A 19,981-nucleotide genomic window follows, 5' to 3' on the forward strand; every position below is an offset into this window, starting at 1 on the left:
TGTTATTGCCCATAGATCAGGAAGCAGAACACATAGTAAGATACCCCGCATCTCATGTGGAGGACATGAAGGGGACACGGACCCCCAACATAGCAGCCTCAGTCTTTGTGCGCCCCTCTAATCCAGTGATACCAGATTTCCTCTGCACCCCATGACTCCCCTGTGACCCCAGTCTTCCATTGTCCCACTAAACTAGTGACCCCAATATTATATGCATCTGATACCCCCTAGTTTTCAGTGCACCCCACTTCTACAGTGACTAGCAGGTTCTGCACCCCTATAGCAGCTGTCTCTAGGGCTACTGTTCTAGTGGCCCCCAGCCTTCTCCCTCTGTGTCCAGAGAGCACACACACCCCAAACTTCCCCCTCCTCTCCCCTCCCCTGTCTCCTCCCCCGGTCCGGGTTGCACTCACTCTTCGGCTGCGCTCGGTGCGGCTGCAGCTCTTGCGCTCCTGGATTTGCAGGTTGGATTGTAGCAGCTGCTGCTCTGTGGATCTGTGGCCCCCGGGACCCCTCTGGGCTCTGCCCCTGGATCTGCCTTCTCTCTGTGGATGGGAACTTGTGGGATGTGGATGTTGTTACCTTCTGAGCCCGTCTTGGATCTGTGACTGAGCGGGCACCATGCTGGGAGTCACCCTGTACCTGCTGCTGCCCCTGATGGGTGAGTGTCCTACCTTGTACCATGTGTGTGTGTGGGTATCACTGAAACAGCACAAGACGCCTGTGCCCAATGAGACAGGGCAGGAGCTGGGCACAAGAGATCCCTGTATAAAGTGATTGGGGAGATCTCTTTATAAAGTGATCAGGACTTGGTGCATGGGATGTCTATAGAAAGTGACCAACCCCGGATGCAGGGGGTCTCTATATGAAGTAATCTAGACTGGAGGCAAGGGGTCTCTATGTAAAGTGATCAACACGGGGTGCAGGAGATCTCTATGAAGTGATCTGACTGGATCCAGGAGGTCTCTATAAAAAATGACCAGAACTGAAAGTAGGGGGTCTCTGTATAAAGTGACCAGAACTGTGTGCAGGGGGTCTCTATATAAGTGGATCAAGACTGGATGTAGGAGATCTCTGCACAAAAGTGAGGAGGACTGAATGTAGGGGGTCTCTATATAAAGTGATCAGGGACTGAGCTCAGATCATACTATAAAGTCATGTAAGGTGCAGAGGACCCTGCTGTAAAGTGAGTTAGGGATCTGAGATCTTCTGTAAAGTGATCTGCATAGGTATCCTTGTATAAAGGGATCTGGGATTTTGTGCAGTGATCCAGTAGCAGGAACTGAGTACAGAAGATCTCAGGTGATCAGGACAGAAACTTGGTGCTGCAGATTCCTCTCTAGGGGATTTAGGGCAGGTACTGGGGGGAAAAGAAGGTCCTTCTATAACGTGATCAGGGCAGGAACTGTGTGCAGTAGGTCTATAGACAGTGATCAGGACTGGGGATCTCTCTATAAAGTGATCAGGGTGTAGGAGATCCCTGTATAAAGTGACCAGGACAGGGACTTGCTGCAGGAGATCTATGGCTCAAGTGATCAGTACAGGAGATCTCTAGATACAGTGATCAGGAATGGGGATCTCTATATGAAGTGATCAGAGCAGGGACTGGATGTGGCTGTCGTCGGTCCACATTATATGGTGCAGGATGTTGGGGGTCGCTGATTCAAGGCTTCTCTTGTGTTTTGGTGCTGAAGTATTATAAAGTCTGACTATGGCTGTATATTGTGGGGTTCAGCCCCCTGTATGAGGGGTTCTCCTTGTTGTAGTGCACACTATACTGAGTGCTGCCGAGCAGAGGCTCCCAGTGCAGAATAATCTGGGACACATGTGGATTATACCCAGAGATCATACACGCATGTAGATAATACACGGGTCATGTGCAGAACATTGCAACGTACAACTACCGCAACTCATAGCAATCTGTTCTTAAAGGGCCAAAGCTGAACCTCATGTCGAACAATTCCCATAATCTCCGGGTGCCTCAGCTGAGTCGCAGGGTCTCTCCATCCCGTTCAGATTAGTAGTACTGTCCATGCGGCACCTGCTGTGGTGAGATCCGGCAAATCCCACCAATATAGCAAGCGGGAGGTTCTAATGTCAATATTTACCTCTCTGTGATACATTGTATCACTCTGTATATCATTGTATCTGCTGTGTGTACAGAGCAGATCATCCTGCGGGATGGAATGCATCACCTGACAACTGCCCCCCACTGCTGCAGAAGATAAGGGGGTCTCTGTGTGTTGGGGGGAGCCCCCCACTCTGTTGTCTCATCTGCAGGCAGTATTGAGCTCCTGTAGACACTGAGACCTTGTATAGAAATGATGTATTTACCCAGCACCATCTGTTCCTTTCTGCTCTGCCCTGTAGGACATGGCATTGATTAACTGGGCGCTTCTCTGAGAAGTTGGCACGCTTTGGACATTGTCTGGGTTACAAGTTTTGCTTCTTATATTGAGCTTCCTCTGTAGCTTCTGCTTAAATCACTGTGCAGCTTTGGAGAGGGGGAGGGGGTAATTGGCCTAATTGTGGGGCAGTGCCCTTCACAGACATAATACAGGGTACATACATCCTGCAATATAGTTGGGGTTATGCATGTCATGAGCACAGCGACCAGCAGGGGTCCCTCTGGGTCCTTGTACTGCCTCCTCCTGACATTGTGTATGTGGCCCTGTACTGGTGACCCTGTGGTCTGTATATTAATAGAGTGCTCAGGTTCTGTGTGGCTTCATGTGGCCCGGCATTGGGGGTGTATTGATGAATATTCCTCGTCCTTTGAGTCAGAGGTGGGCCATTCTTTCCCTTCTGTTGGCCCCCTGAGCGCTCGGCGGAGCTGTGATGGCTCACGATCCAAGTCTGATCATAACGTAATATCTGTGCTGATTTCTTCCATCATAAATCAGCTTAAGCATCTGTTCTACCAGAAATCCCAGGATCGGGAAAAAGTGAATGTTACGGATGGTGTCCTGGAGGTCTATGTATGTCCCCAAATCTGAGGAAGGGTCTCTGGAAAATGTGAGGGTGGGGCATAACACTGGCATGGATTGAAGGAGGACAACAATGGAGAATTAGTCTGAGGATGGAAGCTACCAAGTGTCTGGAATATTCAAGACCTCCATTGTGAAATGTGTCTACCAACTGGGATGGATGTGCAAATAAGCCCAAGGAATGATGGAAGACAACAATGAAGAATTAGTCTTTGAGGATGGACGCTACCACCGGTAATATTCGAGGCCCCCACTGCAAAATGTGTCTCTGAACATTGGAGAAGAACATCTGCAAGGATTGCTGGAGGACTACAATGGAGAATTTCATGATGGAGGCCTTGAATATTCAAGACACTTGGTATCCTCCATCCTCAAAGACTAATTATAATTAGAGGATACCAAGTGTCTTGAATATTCAAGGCCTCCATTGGGAAATATGTCTCACCTGAAAATAAGTCCAAGTATCGGTGGAGAACAGGCAGCTTTCACTGGTAATATTGAAGACCACCAATGTGAAATGTATCTATGAATATTGGAGAACAACACCTGCATATAAGCCTATGGGATGATGGAGGCCACTATAAAAAAAATCTAATTTGTATAGCGCCAACTGATTTCAGAGAGCTTTCAAGTAATTTATTTTTTATTGCCCCCCCCCCCCCCACACACACACACACACACACAGCTGGGTGCTCATTTTACCGACCTTGGAAGGATGAAGGCTGAGTCAACCTTGAGCCGGCTATGAACCATGCAGGGATTGCATTCACAACCTTCAGGTTGTGAGCGAGAGCTTAGGACGGCATACTGCTGCCTTAACACTTTGCACCACATGCGGTTATACGGGCAAGTGTTCTGTAAATGTGCAGGCCATCAGTTGTGATCAAGGGTATAGATAGTTGGAGACCTTCATTGTATGTTATCTCCGGAACAATAACTTGTGTCTCGAAATGAAGCTTTTGGAAGGGCGGAGGCCACTATGGGAAAAGTGGTTCTCTGAATATGGAGGGCAGGACTTGTAATCAAGGGTAAGGAGAATGAAGGCCTCCATTGTAAGTCATCTCAAGACAAGAAATCATGCCATCAAGTGAATATTTGGAAGGGTGGAGGCCACCAGTGGTCATGGAGTCTACGGGCAATGGTTGACCAGTGGGGAAAAGAGAAGACCCCATTAATGCCATGGAATATGGAAACCACTGGCAAAAGATGGCTGGCCGGCGTGGAGGCCATGAATATGTCTGCACACAATGAAGGGCACCGCTGGTAGAGGTGAGGCGGACCATCCTCAGGAATATGGTGGACATCACTGGTGAGTGTGCTGATGGAGCCCTGGTAAATGAGGAGGACCCTGGAGGCCACAATATGGAAGGGCGGACAGGACACCACTGGGTAAATCTCCGTCCAGCAGTGATGAATGTCTCCTCCTGGTAAGACAAGCCTCCAGATCCACAGTCCTGGTGGTCTACAATCCCCCTCTGTTCCAGCAGATCAGATGAGCAGATGGGAGAAGCTTCTGGTATATTGATTTTTGGGAAGACCCTGGTTTTGGATTTCACCCGGAGCTTTATTGTCTGCAGTCCTAATAACCTGCTGGTCTTTATCTGGGTGGCACATGTCCATGGAGTCTCGGATCATCGTGGGGATTTGCAGTACATCAGGTGACCCCTCTCCTGGAGTCTGACCAGAGGTTATGTGGTCTCCTAGACATTAAGCATATGCAGCCAATAAGAGGGGGGCGGGGGGATTAATAACACAAAACACTGCCCGCCCCGCAACCTCATCGCTGGCATCTACAGAATCGGGATGAATTTGAACTTCTGGACATGTGGATTCTTTGTGTGTCAGCCAGAGGGCGCTGCAGACCAGGTACCGGCAGTTCTTTCTCTAGGATCAGTGGATGTTACTTGGGGTCTTTTTATTCTATTGTATCATTGGCTGTAGGGGATCATTTACTGTAAGGGGGGACCGAAAGGGACAGCGCTGATATTCACCCGCACTTACTAACACTGGCTTAATTGGCTTCCTTTAATTACACAGGACAGGGATGATGGGAGTGATACATTGTGTGGGATGGGGAGATTAGATTGTGAGCTCCTGGGGTCAGGGATGATGGGAGTGATACATTGTGGGTGATGGAGAGATTAGACTGTGAGCTCCTGGGGTCAGGGATGATGAGGGTGATACATTATGTGTAATGGGGAGATTAGATTGTGAGCTCCTGGGGTCAGATATGATGGGAGTGATACATTGTGTGGGATGGGGAGATTAGATTGTGAGCTCCTGGGGTCAGATATGATGGGAGTGATACATTATGTGTAATGGGGAGATTAGATTGTGAGCTCCTGGGGTCAGATATGATGGGAGTGATACATTGTGTGGGATGGGGAGATTAGATTGTGAGCTCCTGGGGTCAGGGACGATGGGAGTGATACATTGTGTGTGATGGGGAGATTAGATTGTGAGCTCCTGGGGTCAGGGATGATGGGAGTGATACATTGTGTGTGATGGGGAGATTAGATTGTGAGCTCCTGGGGTCAGGGATGATGGGAGTGATACATTATGTGTGATGGGGAGATTAGATTGTGAGCTCCTGGGGTAAGGGATGATGGGAGTGATACATTGTGTGTGATGGGGAGATTAGATTGTGAGCTCCTGGGGTCAGGGATGATGGGAGTGATACATTGTGTGGGATGGGGAGATTAGATTGTGAGCTCCTGGGGTCAGGGATGATGGGGGTGATGCTTGTGAGCAGAGGGTTGGTTGTGCAGGGACTTTCCTGGTGCCTTTACTATATGAGGTTTTAGTGTTGAGTTGCTGCCTCACAGATCAGAGGAGCCGCAGGTTTATAACCAGAATGAAGATCAGTAAGGACCTCCTGGGGGTCATCTACAAGTCCCAGCATAAATCCATCAGCTGGCCCTCCGGTTTTCCTATTCCCCTCTGATATGACCTAAAACTCAACAAATAACGCCCCCCCCCTCCCCAATATATTCACTGTAAGCTAGAATTAATTGGAGAATGGCTGTGTATGGCTGATGAGGATTGTAGTCCTCGCTGCGCTTTGTATATGAGGAGGCAGAGACTCTGCAAAGTCCCTGGACCTTATGCGTAGTTTTTGGCAGCAGAACATTGGCAGCCGCAGCTCACGCCATCCTATATAGTGAGAGCCCGGCTGACGGTGCGCGGGGTGATGTCATCTACTGACACCCGCATGTCCCGTGGTCGCGATGGGTGACGTCACGTCATATGAGATGGGAGATGACTGAAATCATTGCGGTCCAACATAACGTCACAAGCGTTTCATAGAAGCAGACGGGGAGAGCGCCGGTTCTGCTACTTTCTAATAGACATAAAGTCGTCACCAGTTCAAGATCTCTGCTTCCTGGCAGTGGATGGAAACCTTCTTCACATCCTAACTTCATTAGTGCAGACAATGCTCTGTGAGCTGAGCGCATCGGCAGCACAAACCTCCCTCCTGTCTTGCTAGTTCGTTACAATGTATCAGTGCAGGCAGCAGGTCGTCCTGCTCTTAACATGAAAGTGATGGCGCCCCTCTGTGACAGCGAGACGCAGTGTACTCCGCCTCGGCCTGGGTGACTGCTATAGTCTGGATGAGTAGAGAATGAAGGACCTTTAGCCCGCTCTCACACAGGATGATTTTTAGTGTGATTAGCGCGACGTTACGAATGCCACGCTAATCGTCATACAGCGCTCCTATTGATTTAATGGGGCCTCTCAGACCAGCGTGTGAATGCGGCGTTTCTAACATTGCTATTTTTGAGCACTAGCTGTTCTATTTTCCTGCGTTTTAAGCGTTTTTTTTAACGCACCTAATCACCCATCACAAAGATGGGATGCACTAAAAAACGCTGTCAGACGCCATGTTGTGGTTAAAAAAAGGGCTGCGTCTCATCGGAATATCCACAGGGTCGAGCGTTGTAATCCCACGGCTCGGCCCCATTATGTATCCGACGTGGAAAGTACCTTTAGGATGATGCAGCTGATGTGTGCGGATGATGGGAGTTGTACTGAACGGATTTAGTCCTGTGCATCATACTGATACATTTGGCTCTTATCGATAGATGTAATCCGGAATCGCTGGCGCAGGACCACACCGCCTGAAGAAATATCGAAATACGTTTCATGCTGAACTGGCCTGCCATAATAATATCGCTGTTGTTATCCGTGAGGCTCATAAACTGCAGTCCTCGCCCTCCGGCTTCATGTGACGGTCCGCCTCTGATTGCCGTTTTGTTTGGGCTCTGGACACCTTTTGGGTGACCATTTCTTTTTCAGTTAAATTGTGTTGACAATCAGTTTTGCAGTAGAGTTTAATTAAACATTTTCCACCGTTTGTCTTCTGCAGTTTCTGCATATCGCTGTATATAGAAACTGCAGTCTGTCTCAGTAGGAGATCCGTCAGTGAGGCCGGACTGGTGGGCTCAGTTTCTCTCTTCTAACAGATCTACTGAGACTTCAGACTGCAGTTTCTATATACGGTGATATGTAGAAGCTGCAGAAGACAAACGGCGCAAATGTTTAATTAACCCCTACTGCAGAAATAATTATCAGCCCAAAATGCAAAACCAAATTGTCCCTCAAATGTATCCCTAGCCTTTAACTGACCCCACGTTCTGTGCTGCTTCATTTCTTATGAGGCTTCTCCAAGGTAATTGGTGGCAGGGGAGGGGGGTGGAGGGGTGTAGAATACAGAAAAAAAACTAACACTCGCCTCCTGCTGCTGTAAAGCTCCCCCGCCGCGCTCTCCCGGTCCTCCTGTCTTCTGTTTACAAGTGCCGCCAATAGAAGGCCTGACAGGGATGTCACTGACGTCCCATAAATCTGCTGGGTCTCTACATTAGTACAGTACACAGTGAGCTCCCTCTAGTGGTGACTGCAGGCACAGAAAATGTTATTTAAGTATAGCCTTCGCAGGAGATTTGGCACTGTGCATCGGAATATAATAGCACTGACCACTATCACGATAAAGTAATAAATTGGCGCAGAATGTAGCACTTAAATCAACCTGACATGAAAAGATTGACCTTGACTGTAAGGTGCATTGATACAATGTTGCCAGCTGCCCTGATTCCTGCACTGCATGTACTTGTGTTCTGCTGAGTCTGGGGCATCTGGGACTCTACACAACTATAAGAATGCTCATTATGTCACCTTGTGTCTCTTTTGCTGCTGCAGATGCCGTTCTGTCTGCCGAGTTGAGGCGGCTGCCATCTGGGGACCGACTGGACTGTGTAAAAGCCAGCGAGCAGTGCCTGAAAGAGGCAGAATGCAGCGCCAAATACCGGACTCTGCGCCAGTGCGTGGCTGGAAAAGAGTCCAACTTCAGCAAAGTCAGCGGCCTGGAGGCCAAGGACGAGTGCAAAAACGCTACAGAGGCGCTCAAACAAAAAGCCCTGTATAACTGCCGCTGCAAACGGGGGATGAAGAAGGAAAAGAACTGTCTGAGGATATACTGGAGCATGTACCAGATCCTGCAGGGTAGGTGCCCACTGTGCCAGGCAAGAGGCGCTGCAGTCAGCCATAATAACAGGGTACGAGGCACGTGGCGCCTCATGATAGTCCAACCGATGGCTGCCTGCACTGCCTCATGGATATACATATATACTTACAGATTGTTCTTGCTTTGCCTTGTTCTGCTTGAAAACTAAACCTTTCAATGACTCGGCAAGGGTTAATGGTTCTACGGGAAGCTGCAACAATGTTTCAATCCAGTAACAAAAGTGGAAATATTTTGACAAATTGTCAGGGTTTATTATAGAAAACAGTATATACGGGTCCACAAGAGGCTCCGCCCCTGAGGACCAGCCGCTGTGTGCAGGGATAGCAGCAGAGGTTCTAGTGGTATATGACTGGCCAATATAATGGTCTGCATATAATATACTAGTTACTGGTTGTAAAGTACCGTATACTGGTCTTCTTTTAATATATACTGGTTTAATGTTATTAGTGGTAAAACTGTATTTACTGATTGGATACTTTTATATACTGTTTTTTTTTTATACTGGTTCACTGCTATTACTAATATTACATACTGGTCGCATTATATATACTGGTTGTCTATTATATACTGCTATGATTTTATAGTATACAGGTTCTATTACTTATGTTATCATATACAAGTCTTTTATTGTACACTATGTTGACAAAACTATTGGCCCCCCGCCAATCCTGTGCGGTCAGGTGATGTGTGAGCATCAGGTATAAGGAGGGGATCACACAAGAGACCCCAGTACAGAAACCATTAGATGCCCCCCGGTGTACAGGGTCTGGCCATGGGATGTCACCAGGTGTAGAGCTGACAACGGGGTCTGGTCGGGGGATGTCACCAGGTGTAGAGCTGACAACGGGGTCTGGTGGGGGGATGTCACCAGTTGTAGAGCTGACAACGGGGTCTGGTGGGGGGATGTCACCAGGTGTAGAGCTGACAATGGGGTCTGGTGGGGGGATGTCACCAGTTGTAGAGCTGACAACGGGGTCTGGTGGGGGGATGTCACCAGGTGTAGAGCTGACAACGGGGTCTGGTGGGGGGATGTCACCAGTTGTAGAGCTGACAACGGGGTCTGGTGGGGGGATGTCACCAGGTGTAGAGCTGACAATGGGGTCTGGTGGGGGGATGTCTCCAGGTGTAGAGCTGACAACGGGGTCTGGTGGTGGGATGTCACCAGTTGTAGAGCTGACAACGGGGTCTGGTCGGGGGATGTCAACAGGTGTAGAGCTGACAACGGGGTCTGGTGGGGGGATGTCTCCAGGTGTAGAGCTGACAACGGAGTCTGGTGGGGGGATGTCTCCAGGTGTAGAGGCTGACAACGGGGTCTGGTGGGGGGATGTCACCAGAGGTAGAGCCGACAACAGGGTCTGGTGGTGGGATGTCACCAGGTGTAGAGCTGACAATGGGGTCTGGTGGGGGGATGTCTCCAGGTGTAGAACTGACAACGGGGTCTGGCGGTGGGATGTCACCAGGTATAGAGCCGACAACAGGGTCTGGTGGTGGGATGTCACCAGGTGTAGAGCTGACAACGCGGTCTGGTGAGTGGATGTCTCCAGGTGTAGAGCTGACAACGGGGTCTGGTGGTGGGATGTCACCAGGTGTAGAGCTGACAATGGGGTCTGGTCGGGGGATGTCACCATTTGTAGAGCTGACAGCAGGGTCTGGTGGTGGGATGTCACCGGGTGTAGAGCTGACAACGGGGTCTGGTGGTGGGATGTCTCCAGGTGTAGAGCTGACAACGGGGTCTGGTGGTGTGATGTCACCAGGTGTAGAGCTGACAACAGGGTCTGGTGGTGGGATGTCACCGGGTGTAGAGCTGACAATGGGGTCTGGTGGGAGGATGTCTCCAGCTGTAGAGCTGACAATGGGGTCTGGTGGTGGGATGTCACCGGGTGTAGAGCTGACAATGGGGTCTGGTGGGAGGATGTCTCCAGGTGTAGAACTGACAACGGGGTCTGGTGGTGGGATGTCACCGGGTGTAGAGCTGACAATGGGGTCTGGTGGGAGGATGTCTCCAGGTGTAGAGCTGACAACGGGGTCTGGTGGTGTGATGTCACCAGGTGTAGAGCTGACAACAGGGTCTGGTGGTGGGATGTCACCGGGTGTAGAGCTGACAATGGGGTCTGGTGGGAGGATGTCTCCAGGTGTAGAACTGACAACGGGGTCTGGTGGTGGGATGTCACCAGAGGTAGAGCCGACAACAGGGTCTGGTGGGGGGATGTCACCAAGGGTAGAGCCGACAACAGGGTCTGGTGGTGGGATGTCACCAGGTGTAGAGCTGACAACGGGGTCTGGTGGGGGGATGTCACCAGGTGTAGAGCTGACAACGGGGTCTGGTGGGGGGATGTCTCCAGGTGCCCCCAACTATAATGCTTTAGTCATAGTACTGGGCTCCCTATATCGAGAAGAGAGGCCTTATGGGCCCCCTAAGGCTCCTGGGCCCGGGTGCATCTGCATCCTCTACATCCTCAATGACTGCCGGAGGGTTACTGCAGTCATTGAGGCCAAAGGCGCCCAACACCGGATGGAAAATGGGAATAAAATTCAATTTCATCCCCTTCTATGTGTCCCAGCACTTCTGTCAGCATAGTGTATACTAGTCTTCGCTCATTGGTTATGACGAGAATATATAGTATATATTGGCCCATCCTTGTATATTGGTTGTAGGGTTACGCTCACATCCACGCACCCTTCTGGACCCTTCATCACAGATGCTGGACTCTTCTGGGTGAGGCGCCGGTAACTGGGCAGCCGCTGTTATGAGCAGTGGAGTCTGTCCGGCGGCGTTCAGGTCCGCCATACACAAGATGAGGCCAGACGACACGCAGAGCGGCTGCGGAGTTCTCATGTTCTGTTATGGTTCATTCAGAATAAGTCGGCAGCTGACTGCCACCTACTGGTCACGTTCTAATGAAGAGTATTCCCATCACTTCTAAGCAGCGTATTCAGAGTAAAGCCATTCTAATAAACTGTTGGCGTTGATGATGCCCGTCAGTCACAGGTCTGACATTTTCTATGTGGGTCAGCGGCGTTGTGTCTGCGCTGGTAACAGTGTGCCGCTCCTCATCCCCAGCAGATGGCAATGTCAGGGACGCAGCAACAGAACCCTGCCATCCTGTATAGGCTATAATGTTGGGGGCGGAGCCCGACCTCTGACCCCACAGGTGGCTGCTGAATGTCACAAGCTCTGGGGCCCCGGTGACTGACATCAAGATGCCCATTGTCATACTGAACAGGGCTTTGACCTCATGATGTAATTTGTCCCTGTGTGACCCCCTCCCATCTGTAGGGTCTGCACCATTCTTCAATTGGGGAGCAGATGGCTGCTACCCACCAGAACTCGCAAACAAAGGGAAGGAGCCGACAGGATGACCTCTCCAGGCCGATGTCAGTAGTCACTCAGCGTCCACATCTGCAGGTCCTGTCCTTCAAGCCTGGAATAATAAGAGTACCTTATAAGTTCACATCTGATCACTCATATACACGTTACTTATCCTGTACTGATCCTGAGTTACAACCTGTATTATACTGCAGAGCTGCACTCACTATTCTGCTGGTGGAGTCACTGTGTACATACATTACTTATCCTGTACTGACCCTGAGTTACATGTTGTATTATACTCCAGAGCTGCACTCACTATTCTGCTGGGGGAGTCACTGTGTATATACATTACTTATCCTGCACTGATCCTGAGTTACATCCTGTATTATACTCCAGAGCTGCACTCACTATTCTGCTGGTGGAGTCACTGTGTACATATATTACTTATCCTGTACTGCTCCTGAGTTACATCCTGTATTATACCCCAGAGCTGCACTCACTATTCTGCTGGTGGAGTCACTGTGTACATACATTACTTATCCTGTACTGCTCCTGAGTTACATCCTGTATTATACTCCGGAGCAGCACTCACTATTCTGCTGGTGGAGTCACTGTATACATAGATTACTGATCCTGAGTTACATCCTGTATTATACTCCAGAGCTGCACTCACTATTCTGCTGGGGGAGTCACTGTGTATATACATTACTTATCCTGTACTGATCCTGAGTTACATCCTGTATTATACTCCAGAGCTGCACTCACTATTCTGCTGGTGGAGTCACTGTGTACATATATTACTTATCCTGTACTGCTCCTGAGTTACATCCTGTATTATACTCCAGAGCTGCACTCACTATTCTGCTGGTGGAGTCTCTGTGTACATACATTACTTATCCTGTACTGCTCCTGAGTTACATCCTGTATTATACTCCAGAACTGCACTCACTATTCTGCTGGTGGAGTCTCTGTGTACATACATTACTTATCCTGTACTGCTCCTGAGTTACATCCTGTATTATACTCCAGAGCTGCGCTCACTATTCTGCTGCTGGTGGAGTCACTGTGTACATACATTACTTATCCTGTACTGACCCTGAGTTACATCCTGTATTATACTCCAGAGCTGCACTCACTATTCTGCTGGTGGAGTCACTGTGTACATACATTACTTATCATGTACTGACCCTGAGTTACATCCTGTATTATACTCCAGAGCTGCACTCACTATTCTGCTGGTGGAGTCACTGTGTACATACATTACTTATCCTGTACTGATCCTGAGTTACATCCTGTATTATACCCCAGAGCTGCACTCACTATTCTGCTGGTGGAGTCACTGTGTACATACATTACTTATCCTGTACTGACCCTGAGTTACATCCTGTATTATACTCCAGAGCTGCACTCACTATTCTGCTGGTGGAGTCACTGTGTACATACATTACTTATCCTGTACTGATCCTGAGTTACATCCTGTATTATACTCCAGAGCTGCACTCACTATTCTGCTGGTGGAGTCACTGTGTACATACATTACTTATCCTGTACTGATCCTGAGTTACAACCTGTATTATACTCCAGAGCTGCACTCATTATTCTGCTGGTGGAGTCACTGTGTACATACATTACTTATCCTGTACTGATCCTGAGTTACATCCTGTATTATACTCCAGAGCTGCACTCACTACTCTGAAGCTTCACAGCTGAAATCTCCTATCATTGTTAGTGTTTGATGTTGGAGGATAAGCGGGGAGTTGTGTAGGGATCACCTCTGCTCCCCACCTATTTCTCCAGCTCCTGTCTGCTGAAGTTTGCCGCCTAGCTTGGATGGCTGCTGCTTGTAGTTGTGTTCCGGCTGGAGAGGTGTTTCTACGGCATGGCGGTGATCGGCGTGCGGTCCCCCGGCCCGGCGCATAAACCTGATTTATTACCGCCGGCTGCAGGCCGGTGCCGTCCAGGGAGGGCGCAGCAGCACTAGTGCATTACCGCGGCTCCCATCCTCTGCAGTTGGTACATTAAGAGCATCATAAACAGCAGCTGTGGCTCCCAGCGCACCGCGCCTTTACTAGGAGTAAATAATGTTTCCTTGGCCATAAAAACCCAAGCGCTCTTAACCCTTTCAGGACTGCGGCTTAGCCGTCTGCAAGGAGAGCGGATTTGGTGACTGCGCAGTTAGAGAGCGCCAAAATCTGTGGCTTCCTGCTCTGTTCAGGGAGAAGATCAATTGGATCGCAAAGCCTGGAGAGACAAGAATTACGCTTCTGGGGTAGATTCACGCGCCAAATTCACAGCGGAGTGTGCCTTAAAAAAAAAGTCAAAATCCGCACCGACTCTGCGGTGTAAAAACGCAGCCTCAAGGGGCGAAACCCGCTTCTTACTTCCCACATTGAGGCGAGCGTGGCACTTCTTCATGCAAAAACTCGCGGAAACGCAATTTCCTGCCTTGGGATTCTGCATGTGAATTTTGCCCATTGCTGATAGTGGAAAATCTGCACCAAAAAACACATCAGAATCTGCCCCATTGGTCTGGACTCTGACACGGGATTGGTGCCCCATTGGTCTGGACTCTGACACGGGGTTTGGTGCCCCATTGGTCTGGACCCTGACACGGGTTTGGTGCCCCATTGGTCTGCACTCTGACACGGGGTTTGGTGCCCCATTGGTCTGCACTCTGACACGGGGTTTGGTGCCCCATTGGTCTGCACTCTGACACGGGGTTTGGTGCCCCATTGGTCTGCACTCTGACACGGGGTTTGGTGCCCCATTGGTCTGCACTCTGACACGGGGTTTGGTGCCCCATTGGTCTGGACTCTGACACGGGGTTTGGTGCCCCGTTGGTCTGGACTCTGACACGGGGTTTGGTGCCCCATTGGTCTGCACTCTGACACGGGGTTTGGTGCCCCATTGGTCTGCACTCTGACACGGGGTTTGGTGCCCCATTGGTCTGGACCCTGACACGGGGTTTGGTGCCCCATTGGTCTGGACCCTGACACGGGGTTTGGTGCCCCATTGGTCTGGACCCTGACACGGGGTTTGGTGCCCCATTGGTCTGGACCCTGACACGGGGTTTGGTGCCCCATTGGTCTGGACCCTGACACGGGGTTTGGTGCCCCATTGGTCTGGACCCTGACACGGGGTTTGGTGCCCCATTGGTCTGGACCCTGACACGGGGTTTGGTGCCCCATTGGTCTGGACCCTGACACGGGGTTTGGTGCCCCATTGGTCTGGACCCTGACACGGGGTTTGGTGCCCCATTGGTCTGGACCCTGACACGGGGTTTGGTGCCCCGTTGGTCTGGACCCTGACACGGGGTTTGGTGCCCCGTTGGTCTGGACTCTGACACGGGGTTTGGTGCCCCGTTGGTCTGGACTCTGACACGGGGTTTGGTGCCCCGTTGGTCTGGACCCTGACACGGGGTTTGGTGCCCCGTTGGTCTGGACCCTGACACGGGGTTTGGTGCCCCGTTGGTCTGGACCCTGACACGGGGTTTGGTGCCCCGTTGGTCTGGACCCTGACACGGGGTTTGGTGCCCCATTGGTCTGGACTCTGACACGGGGTTTGGTGCCCCATTGGTCTGGACTCTGACACGGGGTTTGGTGCCCCATTGGTCTGGACTCTGACACGGGGTTTGGTGCCCCATTGGTCTGGACTCTGACACGGGGTTTGGTGCGCACCCCTTCAGCCGCAAGCGTGAAATCTGCTACAGATCCACATCAAAAACAGCACCAAAGTTGTGCTGATTTTGACGTGGTTTTTGGTATGGCTCTCCCCCAAATCTGCAGCATGTTGCCCTATTCACACAGGGGACGATCACAGGAAATGTTCTGTGTGGATTTACCCTAAAAAACCCAAACCCCACTGTTAGTGGGCAAAATCCGCATGCGGACCGCCGATGTGGAAAATGATATTTCCGCATCAAGAAGTAGTAAGCGATATGTTCTGTGTCAGGAAGCCCCCATACTGATCCAACAGTCGGCCGCTCTCTCTGACATGGGTGGGCTCCGACCGCTGCTGTCTAATGCGTATGGGGCTTGTTGTTTTTTGCAGGACGAGTTGTATTTTTGAATGGCACCATTTAACCCCTTAACGACTGCCGATACGCCTTTTGACGGCCTGTATCGGCAGACAGTGTATAAAGAGAGAGATCGCACGGCAATCTCCCTCCATACACCGCGGGCGCTGGATCTTTTTTATAGCCAACAGCCGCCGGCAACAACTCCGATGAGCCACGTGGCTCATCGGAGCTGTTAGCCCTTAAATGCCTGCCTCAATTCTGACAGCGGCATTTAAATCCCCAGAATGATGTTTGGGGTTCCCATACGGCCCCCCGCGATGAGATCACAGGGAGCCTTGCGGGTGTCATGGCAGCCGGTGCCTTCTCAAAGGCCTCAGGGCTGTGATGGCGGAATGCTTATCAAGCCATGCCCATGGGTGGCTTGATAGACTGCCTGCCCGAAAGCAGTATAATGTAATACAACTCGTGCCGCAAGCAGCAACAAGCCCTCCGACAGCGACGGCCATGGAGAAATAAAGGAGTTGGGATTTTTTTTAAAAGGGAGAGGAAAAAACGAAAGTGGAAAAATGGAAAAAAGCTGCGTCACTAAGGGGTTAATGTACTGATGGTGTATGGGATTACTTTAACGTCATGGAGGTTCAGGGCTTGTATGGAGGAGCGTCGGGAGCCGAATCCCACTCCAGACCGGCTTTGTCTCACAGCGAACAGTCGCGATCAGCGCGACTACTGACCGTGGCTGTTAACCCTTTGAATGCCGCCATCAGTTCTGACGGCAAAGTTCGAGGGTCCCGAACAGCCCCCTGCGATGAGATCGTGCAATGCCATTCGGTTGCCATGCCTGTAGCGTAGCTTGATAGACTGCCTGGCAGATTCGGAGACAGCTCCAAACAAACTTCAAGACCGCCGAACTTTTATAGTCCTCCGAGGGTTCTCAAGTGGTTAAAGGGAGCCTGTCAAGTCGGCATCCAGGGTGGCCAACTGGAGAACGGGGGAGGCAGGCGAGTATAGGGGATAGCCCCGGCCTCCGCAGCCCGCTCCTAGCTTATGGCACTCGTACCACATGACAGGTTCCCTTTAAGCAATGGCGGTCTCCTGTGTGCGGTCTCTGCTCCGTATACGTCTGCCGCGGCGGTCGCCTCACTTGGTTTGTTGCTGTCCCTGTCTTTGTTACGGCCGATGGTCATACAAGGTTGGCACCAGAGCCGCCGCTGCACCTTGATCAGTGGAGGGTCCCAAGTCGTCTCCTGGCTTCTGCCATCTCTCCGTAAGGCCACAATCACGCGTCCTGCTTATTGGAGGGCCACTTTGTCTTACGTTGTTTTTATAAAGGCCACTGATGATCGCGCCGCAGCAGCTTCACCCCGGCAGATCAGACGCACTAAAAGTGAGAAAAACGCTACAAAAATGAACACTCTGACAAGCGCATCTCAGAGTTCCCCATTCTCAAACCGCTAACATCTAGATGTGCGTTTTTTGGGGTTTTTTTGCTGCAAAAGCACGCCAGAGCCAAGACGGCGAAAAACATGGCTTTTTTGACAAAAAATAAAAATAAGCTTCAGAAAGGTTTCGTCCTTGAATCCAGTATGCCACGACGGCCCAGCCACAGTTCGGGCCTGACGGTGAGGTGCAGCCCTACGCTGATCAGCGGTATCACAGACTGGAGCTATGATGAATCATCCATAATTCATCATACATGCATAATACATTCTACTTACAGATGTAGTAAATGTCCGCAGGTCAATAATAGCACCACTGCTCAGATCTCCGCTGTTTACCAGATCGCGCTGACCATAGCGCGCAGGGGGCGTCCAACCCATCTATATCTGTGGATTTGTAGGGCCCAGTTCAGGATTTGTAGAACAGAGAACCTTTTAGATTTGATGTGCTTTTCTTTTCACTTCTAGTTGGCTAGTTTGTGAACTGCGGCTAAAAAGACCCCATACACATAAGAGAAGAGCTGGCTGAACCTACTGTGGGTGCGGGCCCATGAGTCCTCCAAGAAGGATGAGGCATGGTTTATGTTACACATTTATATAGCGCATACATATTCCACAGCGCTGTACATCCATGGCTAACCAGAGCTCACCCATCTGGTATGTTCATGGAATAAGGGAGGAAACCTCACAAAGAGCATACACATTCCATGCTGATGTTTTCCCTGGGGGACATGAGCCCAGGACTCCAGAGCTGCCAGGCAATAATGCTAATCACTGAGCCACCATGCTGCCTGTTCAATTTCAAAACTAGATAGTTCTGTTCTCAGGCAAGATAAGCTGGGGGTCCCGGAAGAGAGGGCAACGGGGGAGGGTCCCGGAGGAGAGGGCAACGGGGGAGGGTCCCGGAGGAGAGGGCAACGGGGGAGGGTCCCGGAGGAGAGGGCAACGGGGGAGGGTCCCGGAGGAGAGGGCAACGGGGGAGGGTCCCGGAGGAGAGGGCAACGGGGGAGGGTCCCGGAGGAGAGGGCAACGGGGGAGGGTCCCGGAGGAGAGGGCAACGGGGAGGGTCCGGAGGAGAGGGCAACGGGGAGAGTCCGGAGGAGAGGGCAACGGGGAGGGTCCGGAGGAGAGGGCAACGGGGAGAGTCCGGAGGAGAGGGCAACGGGGAGGGTCCGGAGGAGAGGGCAACGGGGGAGGGTACCGGAGGAGAGGGCAACGGGGGAGGGTACCGGAGGGGAGGGCAACGGGGGAGGGTACCGGAGGGGAGGGCAACGGGGGAGGGTACCGGAGGGGAGGGCAACGGGGGAGGGTACCGGAGGGGAGGGCAACGGGGGAGGGTACCGGAGGGGAGGGCAACGGGGGAGGGTACCGGAGGGGAGGGCAACGGGGGAGGGTACCGGAGGGGAGGGCAACGGGGGAGGGTACCGGAGGGGAGGGCAACGGGGGAGGGTACCGGAGGGGAGGGCAACGGGGGAGGGTCCCGGAGGGGAGGGCAACGGGGGAGGGTCCCGGAGGGGAGGGCAACGGGGGAGGGTCCCGGAGGGGAGGGCAACGGGGGAGGGTCCCGGAGGGGAGGGAAACGGGGGAGGGTCCCGGAGGGGAGGGCAACGGGGGAGGGTCCCGGAGGGGAGGGCAACGGGGGAGGGTCCCGGAGGGGAGGGCAACGGGGGAGGGTCCCGGAGGGGAGGGCAACGCGGTGGGTCCCGGAGGAGAGGGCAACGGGGAGGGTCCGGAGGAGGGAGACAGAGGAGCCTGGAGGAGGGGTGTGTGGCGAGGACTTCCACTCTGTTGACAACCTGTGGCCAACCCCAGCGTGCCTGTGTGTGGGGTAGTCAGAAGGAATAGCAGTCGGTGAGCTGTTGAATGTGTTTGAACACGTTTTAATCTACCGTATATAAGTTTTTAGATGAAAACAATAAAAGTTTCTAGTCACTGACAGCAAGCAAATAGTTAAATCTTGTACTCTGTTTGCAGAAGTATTCTGGAGGCTCTTCAGCTGAGGTTCTTCAGTCAGATGGAGCCTATGTTCATGCTCAGCAGCTCCCGCTGGGTTTCCTCTTCTTTGCAGTCCTTTCAGATGTTTCTGTACTATTGGAGGTGGCAGCCGATACCTGTTATCTCCTGACCCTGGATTCACGGGATTGATCAAGATACAACCTAAGGAAATGCCAAACTGCAGCCAACATGACAGATCAATAAGGCCGCGCAGGGGGTGCCGAGCCTGATGTGTCTACCTTGTACTGCAGCGAGCTAACCAGCAGGATGAGCGGCTCCTACTGTGTCATTGTGTAACTAATGGTTACATGCTTGATATATAGTGCTATCCACACTGATACATTGTATCATTATAGTTATATCTACCATACTAAACTATGCTGATACATCACTACCCTGATGTGCCAAAAGTCATGGGACATGAACTAATATCGTGTAGCACTCCCTCAAGCTCTGTCAAGTGCAGCAACTCATTGTGGCATCAATTCCACAAGTGGAGGGAAAACATCTGGAGGGATGTTGAACTGTCTGGATAGCCCCCCCACTGCGCTGTGGTGTTTGTACATGCAGGATCTCTGGTATGAATGGACCTCTCCATCACATCCCATAAGTGCTGCATTGGGCTCATGTTTGGTGACTGTTCGGGCTGCACCATTCATAGGATCTCTCCAAAATGCTCCTCCAACCACTTTGGCCCGATGGCATGGGGCATTA

General features: G+C 51.3%; 1 protein-coding gene across 1 annotated transcript in view; it reads left to right on the plus strand.

The window, feature by feature from the left end:
• Positions 1-414: 414 nt before the first annotated feature.
• The window catches only part of GFRA1 (GDNF family receptor alpha 1), a 143,324-nt gene continuing 123,757 nt past the window's right edge, over positions 415-19,981 (plus strand). The window contains exons 1-2 of the mRNA XM_066601399.1: positions 415-661; positions 8,184-8,486. Of these exons, the coding sequence (XP_066457496.1) occupies positions 622-661; positions 8,184-8,486 (343 nt within the window). The 5' untranslated portion in view covers positions 415-621. The remainder of the gene's footprint in view (positions 662-8,183; positions 8,487-19,981) is intronic.

This window comes from Eleutherodactylus coqui, chromosome 4, assembly GCF_035609145.1.
Source record: "Eleutherodactylus coqui strain aEleCoq1 chromosome 4, aEleCoq1.hap1, whole genome shotgun sequence".
NCBI lineage: Eukaryota > Metazoa > Chordata > Amphibia > Anura > Eleutherodactylidae > Eleutherodactylus > Eleutherodactylus coqui.